We start from the raw sequence: 13,519 nt of genomic DNA on the forward strand, positions 1-13,519 counted from the left end.
AAAGTATTAACTATTTGGGGGGGATCAAATTTGTCATTTTTACAGAATTAGAGTTTTATACATTGTCAAAAACTGGCACAATAATTCATAAGTAATGAAACATATATTTCTTTAATATTTGAACATCCAAAACAAGTACTTTCTACATTTTGGCTATTGTGAATAGTGTGGCGAGGAATAAGGGAGTGCTGATCTCTCTTCAAGATCCTGATTTCAATTGTTTTGAATAAAAATACCCAGAAGTGGGTGGCTGGATCATATAATATTATTCCTAAGTTTTTGAGGAACCTTCATACTGAATGCGGAAACAGCCTAAATGTCCACTGATGTATGACTAGATAAAAACACACACAATGTGATAGATTTATACATATTCAGCCGTAAAAAGGAAGATCCTGCAATATATGATAGCAGAGATGAACTGGGACACTATGCTAAGTTCAATAAGTAAGTCACAAAATGACAAATATTGCATGATCCCACCCATATAAGTTACCTAAAGTAGTCAAACTCATGGAAGCAAAGAATAGAGTTGTGATTTTTTCCTCCCCAGGATCAGGAAAGGGAACAAAATGGAAACTTATTAATCAATGGACATAACATTTCAGTTATGTAAGATGAATAAGTTATAGAGATCTACTGTGCCTATAGATAACAATACTGTGTTGTGCACTTCAAAATCTGTTAAGACGCTAGATCTCACATTAAATGTTCTTACCACAACCTCAAAATTTTAACTACTTTCTGCTCACCTTTTCAGTAAGAGACTGGTTTAAGAACTGAAACTCACTTTTAAATAAACAATAAATACTTTGCATTTATGAATAAATCCTAAAAATTCCTTACCAAAACAGAATTAAATTACAGAGTGTATCTTTTATAATAAATAAAATATCAAAAAAAAGAAATCTGTCTTTAAAAATCTTCCCCAAATAATGCATTATCTAGCATCCTGTTATTTTTGTCATGATCTCAGTTTGATTTCCACATCTGACCTGTGTTATTCATTGTATGGCACATAATTCCCTATTTCATGTCACTTGGAGCTTCTCATGTTCAAGACTCCCAGCACATTAATGCTTTACAAAGTCCATCAGAACAAAATATAGTTTTTTCAGACATGCCATTTGGACACCAGAGGGCAGAAGAATCCCTTGAAGCGAAGGAATTCTGTAAATACATCCTGTGCATCGGTGTGTTTCCAGGCTATTTAATTAACACTGTAGGGTAGTGTTATCATTGCAAGGCTAGGAGTTTAGGTTTGCCTTGTCACAGGAACTACATAGTTATGTCAGAAAAAAAAAATAAAGTAGCTATGGCACCCTGAAAATTGTAGTGTTTATTTACCCGAGTGGTAATGTCAACAGAAGTCACTCCTGGGAGAACAAGCTACAACTCAACTTTGGCAGCAAAATGGATGCAGAAAATGTAAAAGCAAAGGTGGTTTGTAATAATCTATTTAAAATTTTTAGCTTGAGCAGAAAGTGGTTTTCAGGAAAGATTCTGACATTTCATAGAAAGCATATTATTCAGCAATATTTTTATTAAAGTATAATATGTTCCCCTAATTACAAGTGCAATAGGAATATATAAAAGGAATGACAATTGCAAAAAATGGCTTCAAAACTTCATGATTATTTGTGCAGAGAACAGACCATTTCTCCCTGGAGAAACAATGCACGGTTTTGTTTGGTTGTTTGCCTTTATCATTTTGAAGGTGGAATGGCATGGAGATAACAGCATTTGATTTGAAGTTCCATAGATCTAAGTTGAATCACAGTCTCATTGCTTCATAAACTATGAGACTATGAGCTTCTTCTTATCCATAAAATATCTACATCATGTTGTTGTAAAGGTACTTATCACTGTGTCTGGATCATGTTTAATTATAGTTTTTGACTAAGTTTTTTGATCTGGAGATTTGTAGAAAATAAAAAGATTCATAGTTCTACTTAAACAAAAATGATCTAGTGAGAACAGTTTATGTTTTGAGTTCTCAACCTGTGTCCCATCATGTGGTGCTTCTTTTCTCATCAATGAAAACCCTCCTCACTGACGTGTATGTTTCACTATGTGTGTGGGGGTCACATATTCATATTTCAGGGAAGTGGCTGTGTCGGAGGAGGGGAGTGACATGGCATATGAGGGGTCTTTATGCCTCCTGTGGCATTCATCGCTCTTTCAGGCAGGAGCAGGGAAGTGGTGACCATGACCCACCTCTGCAGCAACTCCAGCCCACACTATAAACAGAGCCTAATGTCATTGGGATGGTCATTTCAATTTCTTAATATCAAAAGAATCAACTGCTGTATATAGGTATGCAAATAATTTTCTGTAATTAATGTAAATGGTTTCAGTCTCAAATTCGTTTTCTTGTAACATCCATATAATTAAAAATGCTTTTTCAAATGGCCTGAATGGTCATAGTCTTTTATTTAAAACAAACTCAGGTAGAAATAGCACAGAATGTGATAGTCTATGATACTTAACCCTAGAATCCTAGTATGATAAAACTTTCCCAGCCAGAGCTCTCTGAATTTTAATCCTCTTCCTTACCTCCCCCAATACATATAACATATTCATTATATATTACTAGGGGCCCAGTGCACAAATTTGTGCACCTTGAAAGGAGCTGTGGGCTGCAAGGCTGCAGTAGGCACACAGGTAGATCTCAGCCCATCCTCCGTGCCCAAGCCCGGCCCCTCCAGCCACAGTCGCCACAGTCCCCTGTCTGCCGGCAGCCCTGCTCCCACCACTGCCACTCCCACACACTGATGGCACCGCCCCACTCACACCCACTGAAGGTGTGGAATGATTGGGGTGATCAGGGCCAGCAGCAGGTGTGAGCGGGGCCCAGTGCAGTCAGCGGGTCCGAGCGGCAGCTGCTGCTCCAATCGCCCCTTAGGAGCAGGGGGAGGTGGAGAAGCCATTAGGGGTGATCAGGGCCAGCAGCTGCCGCTTGTACCTGCTGATGGTACCAAGCAATCAGGACTGGCACCAGGCACTGACAGCAGGTACAGCGGGGCTGGCACTGGCAGCAGGTGTGAGCGCCGTGCAGGACCGTGGCGAGCAGGATCAAAGAATTTATAGTAACCAGCAGAGGCTCGCCCCGATGGCAGCAACTGGCACCCCACCTTGGTCTGGTGCCCCCGCTCACCAGCTCCACCATCCTGCAGCAGCCGACACCTGCCATTTCTGTGAACGCCCCCTGGTGGCCAGTGCACACCATAGCGACCGGTTGTTTGGTTGTTCAGGTTGTTCTGCCTTTTGGTCTATTTGCATATTAGCCTTTTATTATATAGGAGGATATATACAGGGTGTCCCAAAAATGTATACACATTTTAACAGCTCAGTTTTGAAAATAGAATGCATCTTAATAAACACTGCCTTTATAAGTATTCAAAGTATGCGTATACATTTTTTTGGGACACCCTAAATGTGTATTTATTCAGTAAAAGATCTTCCACAGAAAGGGAAAATAAATATATTTTAACATCAAAAGTTTCTCATCTAGTATCTTAGTACAGGACTAAGATCTCGGGCTCTGCCTCCTGAGTCTCTGGGTTTATATCTCAGCTGCACCACTCACTAGCTTTGTGACCTTGGGCAGGACACTGCACCTGTTTGTGTCTGAGACTCCTCATCTGTAAATTAGCATTAATGATAATAGCACTTACTTCATAGACTCATTATGAAAATTAAGATTTGTAAAACTTTAGAAGAGTGCTAATGCCCTGTGTTACTGTTACATATAAAAATAAAACCAGCAAGTACAGCTTTGATATACAAAGAAAATAAAGGAAACCATGAATATAATGTTATTTGCAAAAGAAAAGTTGTTTCTACAAAAGTTTTGATTACCTAGTAATCAGTCCAGAAACATCCCTGCAACATATTTATATTGAAGGATTATGAAGGGGAAATAGACATGGTTGTAAAGTGTGTTTCCCAGATTTGATTAGGTTACATAACAGGAAGATGAAAAGAAAATTCAGAAAGCCTGGCTACCAGCTGTTTCCCCGTTAGGAATGAACATATGAAAAAGCAAAATTTCATAGAATTAGACAGGTTAGGTCAACAATTTTTCTCAGAGATTTTGATGATGATTTTAGATCTCTTGGTAGGAATATTCATACTAAATCCTACATGGGAAAAAAAGGCATTTTTATTTATATTAGTTCAATATAATATTGAATATTCAATATATATTGAATTAGAACAATATAATATTGGTTCAATAACCAATCCTTAAATATTTAAATAACAAACTGTTTTAATCACATCAACAGTAAAACAGAAGCCTTCCATTTATAATGCACATACAGTGGGGGCCTTGACTTACGAGTTTAATTCATTCTGAGACGGAGCTCGTTAAGGAGCTCCTTAAGGAGCTCGTTAACTCAAATTACTCTGTCAACTCAATGCAAAAAATCTGCTCAGAGACAGCTGGTATCTCAAAAAACTCATTAGTCGGGACACTCCTAAGTCAAGGACCCACTGTACTGATTTTAAACTACAATGGTTTTTTAATTTTTTTTTAATATATTTTATTGACTTTTTACAGAGAGGAAGGGAGAGGGATAGAGAGTTAGAAACATCGATGAGAGAGAAACATCGATGAGCTGCCTCCTGCACACCCCCCACTGGGGATGTGCCCGCAACCAAGGTACATGCCCTTGCCTGGAATCGAACCTGGGACCCTTGAGTCTGCAGGCCGACGCTCTATCCACTGAGCCAAACTGGTCAGGGCTGCAATGGTTTTTTAGACAGATGCATAAAGTCTAAAACACATTTCTTGTTTCATCTATGTTTTAAACACAATTTATAGTATTTGAATGGAACTTTGTACCCAGGATTCTCTAGGCCCTTTCCTATCTAACCTATGCATATTATTCCAAGGAGCAGCATTAAAAAAATAAATAAATAAAAAAAGATCAATACATAACAAAAAAGGAGATAATTTGAATGAACGTTTTTAATTGATGTAGTTGTTTAAATGGGGACTCTAGCTACATATAGTGCTTTAGCTGGGGAATAAATACTTATTTGGCATTTCCTACTAATTTAGAATATTTGTCATTCTAGATACTAAATCATTTTGATGATTCTGCAGACTCATTGAGTCTGTGTAAGTACTGTAAGTACTATGTAAGTACTATATAAGTACTACATTCTCAGCATAGTCTGCACTTTAAGATAGAGTCCATTGTTTCCTATATTACTCAAAATTCTTACTCAGAAGAAAAATGTTAAATTCCAGTAAAGGATGGAGATGTTAAAACATCACGTAAATAAATAATACTCATTTTTTAAAAAACAACACAGCACTTATTGCTGTGGTGAAGGATATAGTTTATTACAACATATTTAAAAAGAGAATATGGGCGTAAGAAAGGTACTTCATTATTAAGTTGAATACATACAGTGCCAGGTCGGGGATAAGGAATTCTTCCATCATACTGCACCCAGCGGTGGTCTGCGCTTTCCTTATGAGCATATGGGCCATTAAAAACCGCTCTTATGTCAGCCATGCTATACACACAAACAGCAGAGCCTTTGAAGATGGAGCTGAAAGAAAGCAACATGATTCAATCCACAGTTTCCTTCATTGGACACTCATTGAGCACAAATATGAGAGGTACTGCAGACAAAATGTAGGTATGATCTCAAGGAGTTTATAGCCTGAATAAAGTGTATTAATAGTCATATCATGGGTCATTGCAGTAATCTAAGCAGCACACAGATAGGTACCCAATACTGGGCTGTCTGGTAAGTTTTCAGGGAGTAGGTGACATCTAAACCAACAATGCATAAATAAGAATTTCCTAGAAAAACTGAAGGATAGAAAGAAACATGTAGAAAAGAGTATTATATTTATCCACATGCTCTTAAATTTTATTTGAGGTTATTTCAGCATAATGCCCTCTAAAGAATTTAAAATGAAAAGGTGCATTATTTACTTTTTTATTTAAAAAAAAGGAATAATCTAGACATGTAGTTAATAATGATGTGTCTGTTTTCTTAAGTTGAGTGAATGACCGACCATAAATACTGGCTATTTAATGTTTAATTAATTTAAATATGTTGAAACTGGGTCAAATGGGAGATCCATTTTTAATTTTTTGAGGAAACTCCATACTGTTTTCCATGGTGGACACAGTGAGTAGGGGGAGTGAGGGCATGTGCTGAGGGGGTGGGGGGAGCAGGAACAAGCGGGAAGAGGTCAATGGGGGAAAAGGATTCATATGTAATACTTTAAACAATAAAGAATTTAAAAAAATGTTGAAACAATCTTTTTTGCTCCTTCTTGTATTTGAGTTTACATGTGAATCTTATCTGATGCTTAAAATTAAACTTAATTACACAGAGTTGGAGCACATATAATTAAGAGGCAGAAAAGCTCCATGGAAATTTGACACAGTTTTGCCAACTAATGATGAAAACTGTTAACACGGCCATCAGATGTTCTGTTTTTGATTTATTTCTGGAAAATAAAGTACATTTTCTCTGAGTCTAAAACTTTCAATGATTGCTGTTCTAAAATACAAGCTCACCCTTTATGATCGAAGAGACATATCATCTCAGTGCTACAAAAATGAGCTAAGGATTCTCTGAGCAGGAAGAATTCACTCATTAATATTCTTGGAATGACGTTAATGGGAAACATTGGGAGCTGACAGTAAACAGGCATCTGGGAAAAAACTAGCTGCTAAGAAGAGAGATGTTCCCATAAAAATCACATGACTAGCCTATGATACTTTAAAGGGATGATGCATCATGCTTAATGCCATTGCTATTGTTGCAGATTAATTACATCTTCTCATTGGAAGAAGGCTGTGACTTGCATCTCAATATGACCACAGTCTTCAGGGTGGCATTAAAAATAAGATAATAAAGTGCACCAAGAACAAAGAGCTACCTTTTAACTTTGCATTTAACTCTGGGTGGGCAGAACCTTGGTAGGAGGAAAAGAGAACTATCTTGGGGCTACACCACCCTGGCACATATCTATGCCTTGTGTGTGGAACACACAACGACTTCAAAGGCAGTTCTGTGAATGAAGAGATGCCAAGAGCCTAGGACTGAGATACTTAACTTGAGTAACTACAGGCACTTGCTCTTCTTGCACCTTGTAGTTCAGACATAAATTAGCAGGAAAATGGAACAGAAAACAGTAGCTTCTTAGGATATCTTCTTTATTCTTACATTTAAATGTTCACATGCTCTATCTTATAATGAACCAACAAGTATGTTTTATGGTATATTCTGAACCAATAGTACATTTTAGTTTATACATAAGGTATAATGTATATGTAAGTGAGGATAATGCCACAGAAATGAAATTATAATTTGCCTGCAAAATATCTTAATAATTTAATCAGAAGGAGGCAGTAAGACCATTTTTCTAATACCCATAGCAATACTGCCAATTTCTCCAATAATAATATCAATAGATATGGATAAAGATTAATAGTGGAGCTGTGGAAAAAATGCAAAGTATTTCAAAGAATATACTGTAAACAGTAATATATGGTATAGTTTGAACATGGCCCAATGTAAGTTACTGAATTAAATACAATTAATACTCAATAAAATAAAGTAGTGTCCATATAGTCTTTAAGAAAGCTTCATGGGTGCAAGGGAAACTTTTAAGGAAGTCACAAGATTCAATGACAAGTACCAGACAGTAGTATGCATAAAGAAGGAAATAATACAGGATAACAATTAGGAAATGACCTTTAGTTCTAGTCCCATTTTTACTACTAATTGGCTCCTCTTTTATGGCAAGTATACAAACTTCCTTTGCCTATATTAGTAGAGCAGTGATGGTATGGTGATAATGGCAGCCAAACTCCCATCTTCCTAGGGTAATGAGGAGGTGCATATAAGATAGCATGTGATGACATTTTAAATGTCAAGGGTGCCCCATCTCCTGTTTAGAGCTTAGCCACAAAACTGAGACATGCAGTTCTTTAGTATCACTACCTCTATGTCACACAACTTGGTATGTTTATTATGATTAGTATATGCATATGTCTTTGTACCACGTCATTTTAGTCTGAGCATTTAGCTCACAGATATACCTGCTCACAGAGGAATTGGCATATGCACAAGTTTAGTCACTGAGGCATTATGCATACTAGCAAAGGACTGGAAACAACAGAACTATCTATGTACAGGAGACTGTTGAAATAAACTGTGACAAATGACACAGAGGACACTCTACTGGGGTAAGAAGAACAGAGAAACACTGTATGTATTGACATTAAAAGATTTATAGGAAACATGAGGTGAAAAGGAAAAGGAAAAAATGTGTATTTTTTCACACGAAAGGAAGGGACAAAACATATAACTGTATTTTCTTACTTATACATAACAATTATCTAGAAGAATTACAAGCATTTTCTTAACTTACCTGGTTGTGGTAAAGACTCCATATACTACAGGGTTTCTTTCATCTCTTGTGGGGAGTAAGTATATGTCTTCTATTAGTGGGAAAAAATAATGATTCACTATATTTTTAGTTTTTGAGTTAACATGTTTGCTTTTAATAATACAACATTTCTGAAACTCTAAACAGTATGTAAAATGAAGGTAACAGTGAAAGTCATTACATTACTACACGAGAAAGTAAGGGTAAAAGACTGGCTTTCTTACTAGCTATGTGACGTGGAATCAGAATTTCACCTCTTAGGTGTTACTTCCACCACCTATAAATGGAATGGTTTGCTTGATAATCTCCATTGCTATTTCCAATTAGTATGTGATTTGACATAGAAATTAAAAACATAGGCTATTTCTATCCACCACTGTAAAAAGTGTTGTCCTGTAATTATGTCAACTTATTAGTGACTGATTTACCTATTTGGTAAATGTATGAAAATAGTTGCAAAAATTAATTGTGTGGTATTGCTTGTGTAATTACTTGTGCAACATTGATACTAAAGTATGTATAAAAAATATTTTAAAATATTATTTAAGATGTGAGCATGCTTATAGTCAACATTGGAGATCATCCATGAATACTGAATATATACTTTAATACCATAAAATACAATCCTAGCAAAATCATCAGTGATGCAACCTTTTTAATATTGCCAACAAACACAAATTCAAGAAGATAAAAGCTAATAATATTAAATTTATATAAAACTGAAAAAGTTCCTTCTTATATTAGCGTTGAGAAGAGTAAAGAAGGAGAATGAAAGAAGCTGTCTAATGCTTCTCTGAGTATTATTATTATTATTTATTTTTTTAAATTACCTTTATTGTTGAAAGTATTACAGATGTTCCTCCTCCCCCCCCCCCCCCTTTTAGAAAAAAGTTATTATTTTTATTAACAAGTTGGAGGGACAGAGTTCACCAAATCTCCTATGCTCTCCAGCAGGGGGCATCCACAGAATAAGGAACCCAAGGTCTTTCTACCTAGTGGCTCCTTCCAAGTGAATGACTACATGGTTAGCGCATAGGCATTGTAGTCCCAGAACTATGTCTCTTGCTGTAGTTTTGTTTCCCTCTTAACTTTGAGGAAGAATTTTTCATTACCGACCTAGAGCACATCTGTGTTCTCTATGTGTACAAATTTAGTTAGAACCACTCCTTCAAGTTGTACTGGGCTATATAATCGGGCAGTTAGGGATAAAATAAAATCAATGCTGAATTAATTAGGCAATAAGACTTTTTTTTTAAAGAAAAATGAAACATGTGACTTACGGAGCTCATCAAAATGAGTATCTGCCCCATCACTTCCAGGAATTGAGCAAATCAATCTGGCCTTAAGAAAAGTTGTCCACTTGTTTATCAGGCTGCGTTGTCCTCCTACATCATTCTGACAAAAAAAAAAAAAAAAAAAAAAAAGAAGAAGAAGGAAATAAAGATACAGATTTACCATCATGAGTCTATCACCAACTAAAAATGGTGGTGATGACAGGCAGTGTCTATTAATATCATTGCTTATAAAGACAGAGAGCCTACATATTCCAGTCTTTGAACTTTCAAATGAGGGAAAAGAGAAGAGGTCAATGGGGGGTGGGGGAAGGGTACGTATGTAATACTTTCAACAATAAAAATTTAAAATAAATAAATAAATAAATAAAAACTAAGAAAAAAGAAAAGACAGTTTTGTATCCCAGCGTTAAATACTTTTCTCATGGCTAAATGAATTCAATGTAAGCAGCACACCTCTACTGAATAAATAGATGCATGTAACGCACAAGTAAATAAGGCAGGCTTGGAATCGACTCCCATCTCTGCCAATTCTTGCTCGATGACCTACTAAAAACTGTTTTCTCATAGATAAAATTTAATTAATGCTTTGAGATAGGGTTATTTTGATGACTAAATGACAAATGCGTGAAGTGTTTAAGTATATTAAACTTGTATAAATGCTAGCACGGACTTGTATATTATGTATATGATTTAGGTCAATATTTGCATCTTTAGAAATATGCTTTGGTATAGATTTAAAAAAATCTTCTCCAAATTTACTGCCCTACTAATTAAACTCCAAGGCAACATAAACATATACATATTAAAGCAATCTTGATTTTCCATATTTTATTTTACTATGGATTATTTCATGAAAATGCTTTTTAGACATTTAGTAAAACATAAGCATTTAAATCAATTAAATGGAATAAACAGGCGTATGTATGTTACATGCCATGAGTCAGCTCCAACTCCTGGTGGCCCTACGAGTGAGTGCTGTCTACAGCTTCCTGTCCTTAGCAGCCCCGTCCAGCTCCTGTAGACTCGTGCCTATGGCTTCTTTTATAGAGTTAATCCATCTCCCATTTGGTCTTCCTCTTTCCCTGCTGCCTTCTACTTCCCCCAGTAATATTCTATGTTATTGTCTTTACAAAAGAACTCTGCTTCCTCATGATGAGCCCAACATAGGGCAATGCCATAGGACCCACTTGTTTGTCTTTCTGGCATTTCAGGCTATCAGTAGAGCTCTCCTCCAACACCATATTTCAAATGAAGTTTGGTGTGTTTTTTGCCTGTTAGCTTTAAAATGGACCCTTGTCTGAAACCTTTGCCTATAGAAAACTATTTTCACTCTGAATTTGGTCCTGTCCACAATGCAGGTTACACATCAGGATAATCAAATGCTGAGGCACACCCATTTCTTTTAGAGCATCCCATAGTTTCTCATGATTCACACAGTCAAAGGCTTTACTGTAGTCTATAATGCATAGACCAATCTTCTTCTGAAATTCTTTGCAGCATTTCATATCTAAAAAAATGCTTACAATTAGAGTACCCCTTCCTTTTCTGAATCCAGCTTGCACGGATGGCATTTCTTGTTCCATATAAGGTAGAAGTTTTTGTTGCATCACCTTGAGGATCACTTTACCTGTGCAGGAAATTACAGTAATGGTCCTAAGAGTTACTAGACTCCTCGGCATCTCTTTTCTTCAAAATGGGGATATGTCTTGAATATTTCCAGTTCCTAGGCCATTGTTTTGTTTTCCACATTTCTGGACATTTTCTTGTTATGATTTTGACAAAGTGGCTTGAAATCATTGTATTGGTATCCCATCTAACCCTGATGATTTACTTCTTCCCAATATCTTCAGGGTGGTTTTCACTTCTCTTTCTAGAATTAAAGGTTCTTTCTCATAAAAATCTTCAGTTATGCGTCATCCTTTGTCTCTGCTGTATGGATTTTCAGTACACCTTCCACCTTCTCTTTATTTTCTCCTGTTCTGGCAATGCACTTTCTTGTGGGCATTTAGCATTCCCAGTTTAGGTTTGATTTTATTTTTCATTTCTTGAATCTTCTGATAGAGAGCTCTTATTTTTATTTTATTTTTTGTTGTTGTTGTCTTCTATCTCCTTGCATTGACTACTGTAATAGTTTTCTTTATCTCTACATGGTAGTAATTGAAAAACTGTGTTCAGAACTCTAAGACTGCTTATGTCACTTGTCACTCTTGTCTGACTTTAATAATTTTTAGTGTTTCTTCTGTCATCCAACCAGATACAACTAAACTATTGAGTAATCCACCATAAAAAGATATACTTACTATTTCTAATTTAATATGTCCTTATGAACACCAAATTAATATGATTTTTTTGTTTGACTCGACTAGATCTGCTATGCTTATAATAAATAAAATGAGACTGTGTCACAGTTTAAATACTAGTATATTAAGCCCTGAATCTTCATCTCCAAAAGTTACTTTTGGGGCCACTATTTCCATTGATGTATTTACCTTTAAATATAAACTCTATAAAAAGGTTTATCCTTCATGTAATCTATGATCTGTAAAGTTAATACAAACTTCACTGTCAAATTTCTAGGCTGTACATTTAGGAGCTGCCTGCCCAATGTTTCTTTCATCTTTGAAAGTTAAATTAAATTACAGAAAAGAATCTGAATGACTACTTCAAACAGGGGAATTGAAACTCATATAAATAGCTGCTATTCTTGAAGAAAATGGGAGGAGGAGGGAGAGATCCCTTTTAGTGTTAACATGGATAATACGAACATGCGATTTTTAAGATGATATAATGACAGTAACAAAGCAAATCTCAGGAACCTCTTCGGTTTGGGGGAAATTTAAGAAGGCAATTAAGACCGAGAGGACTGGAGACCCTAGTTATCTTTATAGCTTTAGTACCTAACACCATGACACCCAGAGTTAATCATATTTTACATCCCTCTGAACAACAGAATCATTTAAAGCAATAGCTCTGAATAATTATTACTTAACAATTACATTTTATTGAATTGTCCTTTAGGGTTGTAACAAATAATTTAAAAAATAATAATTTTGAAATTTAAAGATGACCAAGTGAAATAAAATATTCCATTCATGAACTAAAATTCGCACTTAACAAACAAGATACCACACCTCACAGACTGCTCTATGTCTCACTGTTTTAAAATTTGAATGATTCCAAGTCATTGGGAACTTGCTTTTAGAACATGTGTGCAGCTGAGTTTATGTGTGTTGGAGGCTAACTATATAGGTATGTGCACATATACATAATAGAAACACGATGGTAAGCACAGCAGTTATTTAGATCTTGGACAAACAAAAACCTTTTATGGCAGTTGTATTTTGACCCCGCTACTGTTTAGAATGGCTGACACATGGTGATAACAAGAAGAAAAATAACATCTAGTTGGTTTTCTAATAATTTTTAATTCTCACCAGAAAATGTACTTTCTTATTCCTTTTACCCAACATCTACTCCAGATGTGTCACTAACACCCTGCTTGCCAGGTGTTTAGTAAATATGCTTAATAATTAGTGACTAAAAATACAAGATAAAATTAATGAAAGTCTTTAGGAAAGTATAGAGAAAACTATAGATAAATGCCAAAGAATTTGAATCTCCTTTGAATCTTATTTTTAGTGGGAAGCTGAGGACAGGCTTCATTGAAGAATTAGATGTAATACCATCTTTAAAATGATAGGTAGGTTCAGACATGCAGAGATCAGTTCAGGCAATAGTCTAAGTGCTGGAAACTAGGGGGAAAGGACAATAGGTGGGGTGATTCATTAGA

The 13,519-nt window shown here is 35.8% G+C and overlaps 1 protein-coding gene across 1 annotated transcript in view; it reads right to left on the minus strand.

Annotated features, from left to right (window-relative positions):
* The window catches only part of SEMA3D (semaphorin 3D), a 202,616-nt gene that overhangs the window by 31,989 nt on the left and 157,108 nt on the right, over window positions 1-13,519 (minus strand). The window contains exons 9-11 of the mRNA XM_070424159.1: window positions 9,715-9,829; window positions 8,417-8,486; window positions 5,424-5,568 (exon numbers count right to left, since the gene is read on the minus strand). Of these exons, the coding sequence (XP_070280260.1) occupies window positions 5,424-5,568; window positions 8,417-8,486; window positions 9,715-9,829 (330 nt within the window). The remainder of the gene's footprint in view (window positions 1-5,423; window positions 5,569-8,416; window positions 8,487-9,714; window positions 9,830-13,519) is intronic.

The sequence above is a fragment of the Myotis yumanensis genome, unplaced genomic scaffold (genome assembly GCF_028538775.1).
Source record: "Myotis yumanensis isolate MYYU_CA2020_CCGP unplaced genomic scaffold, mMyoYum1.0.hap1 SCAF_9, whole genome shotgun sequence".
Classification (NCBI taxonomy): Eukaryota; Metazoa; Chordata; class Mammalia; order Chiroptera; family Vespertilionidae; genus Myotis; species Myotis yumanensis.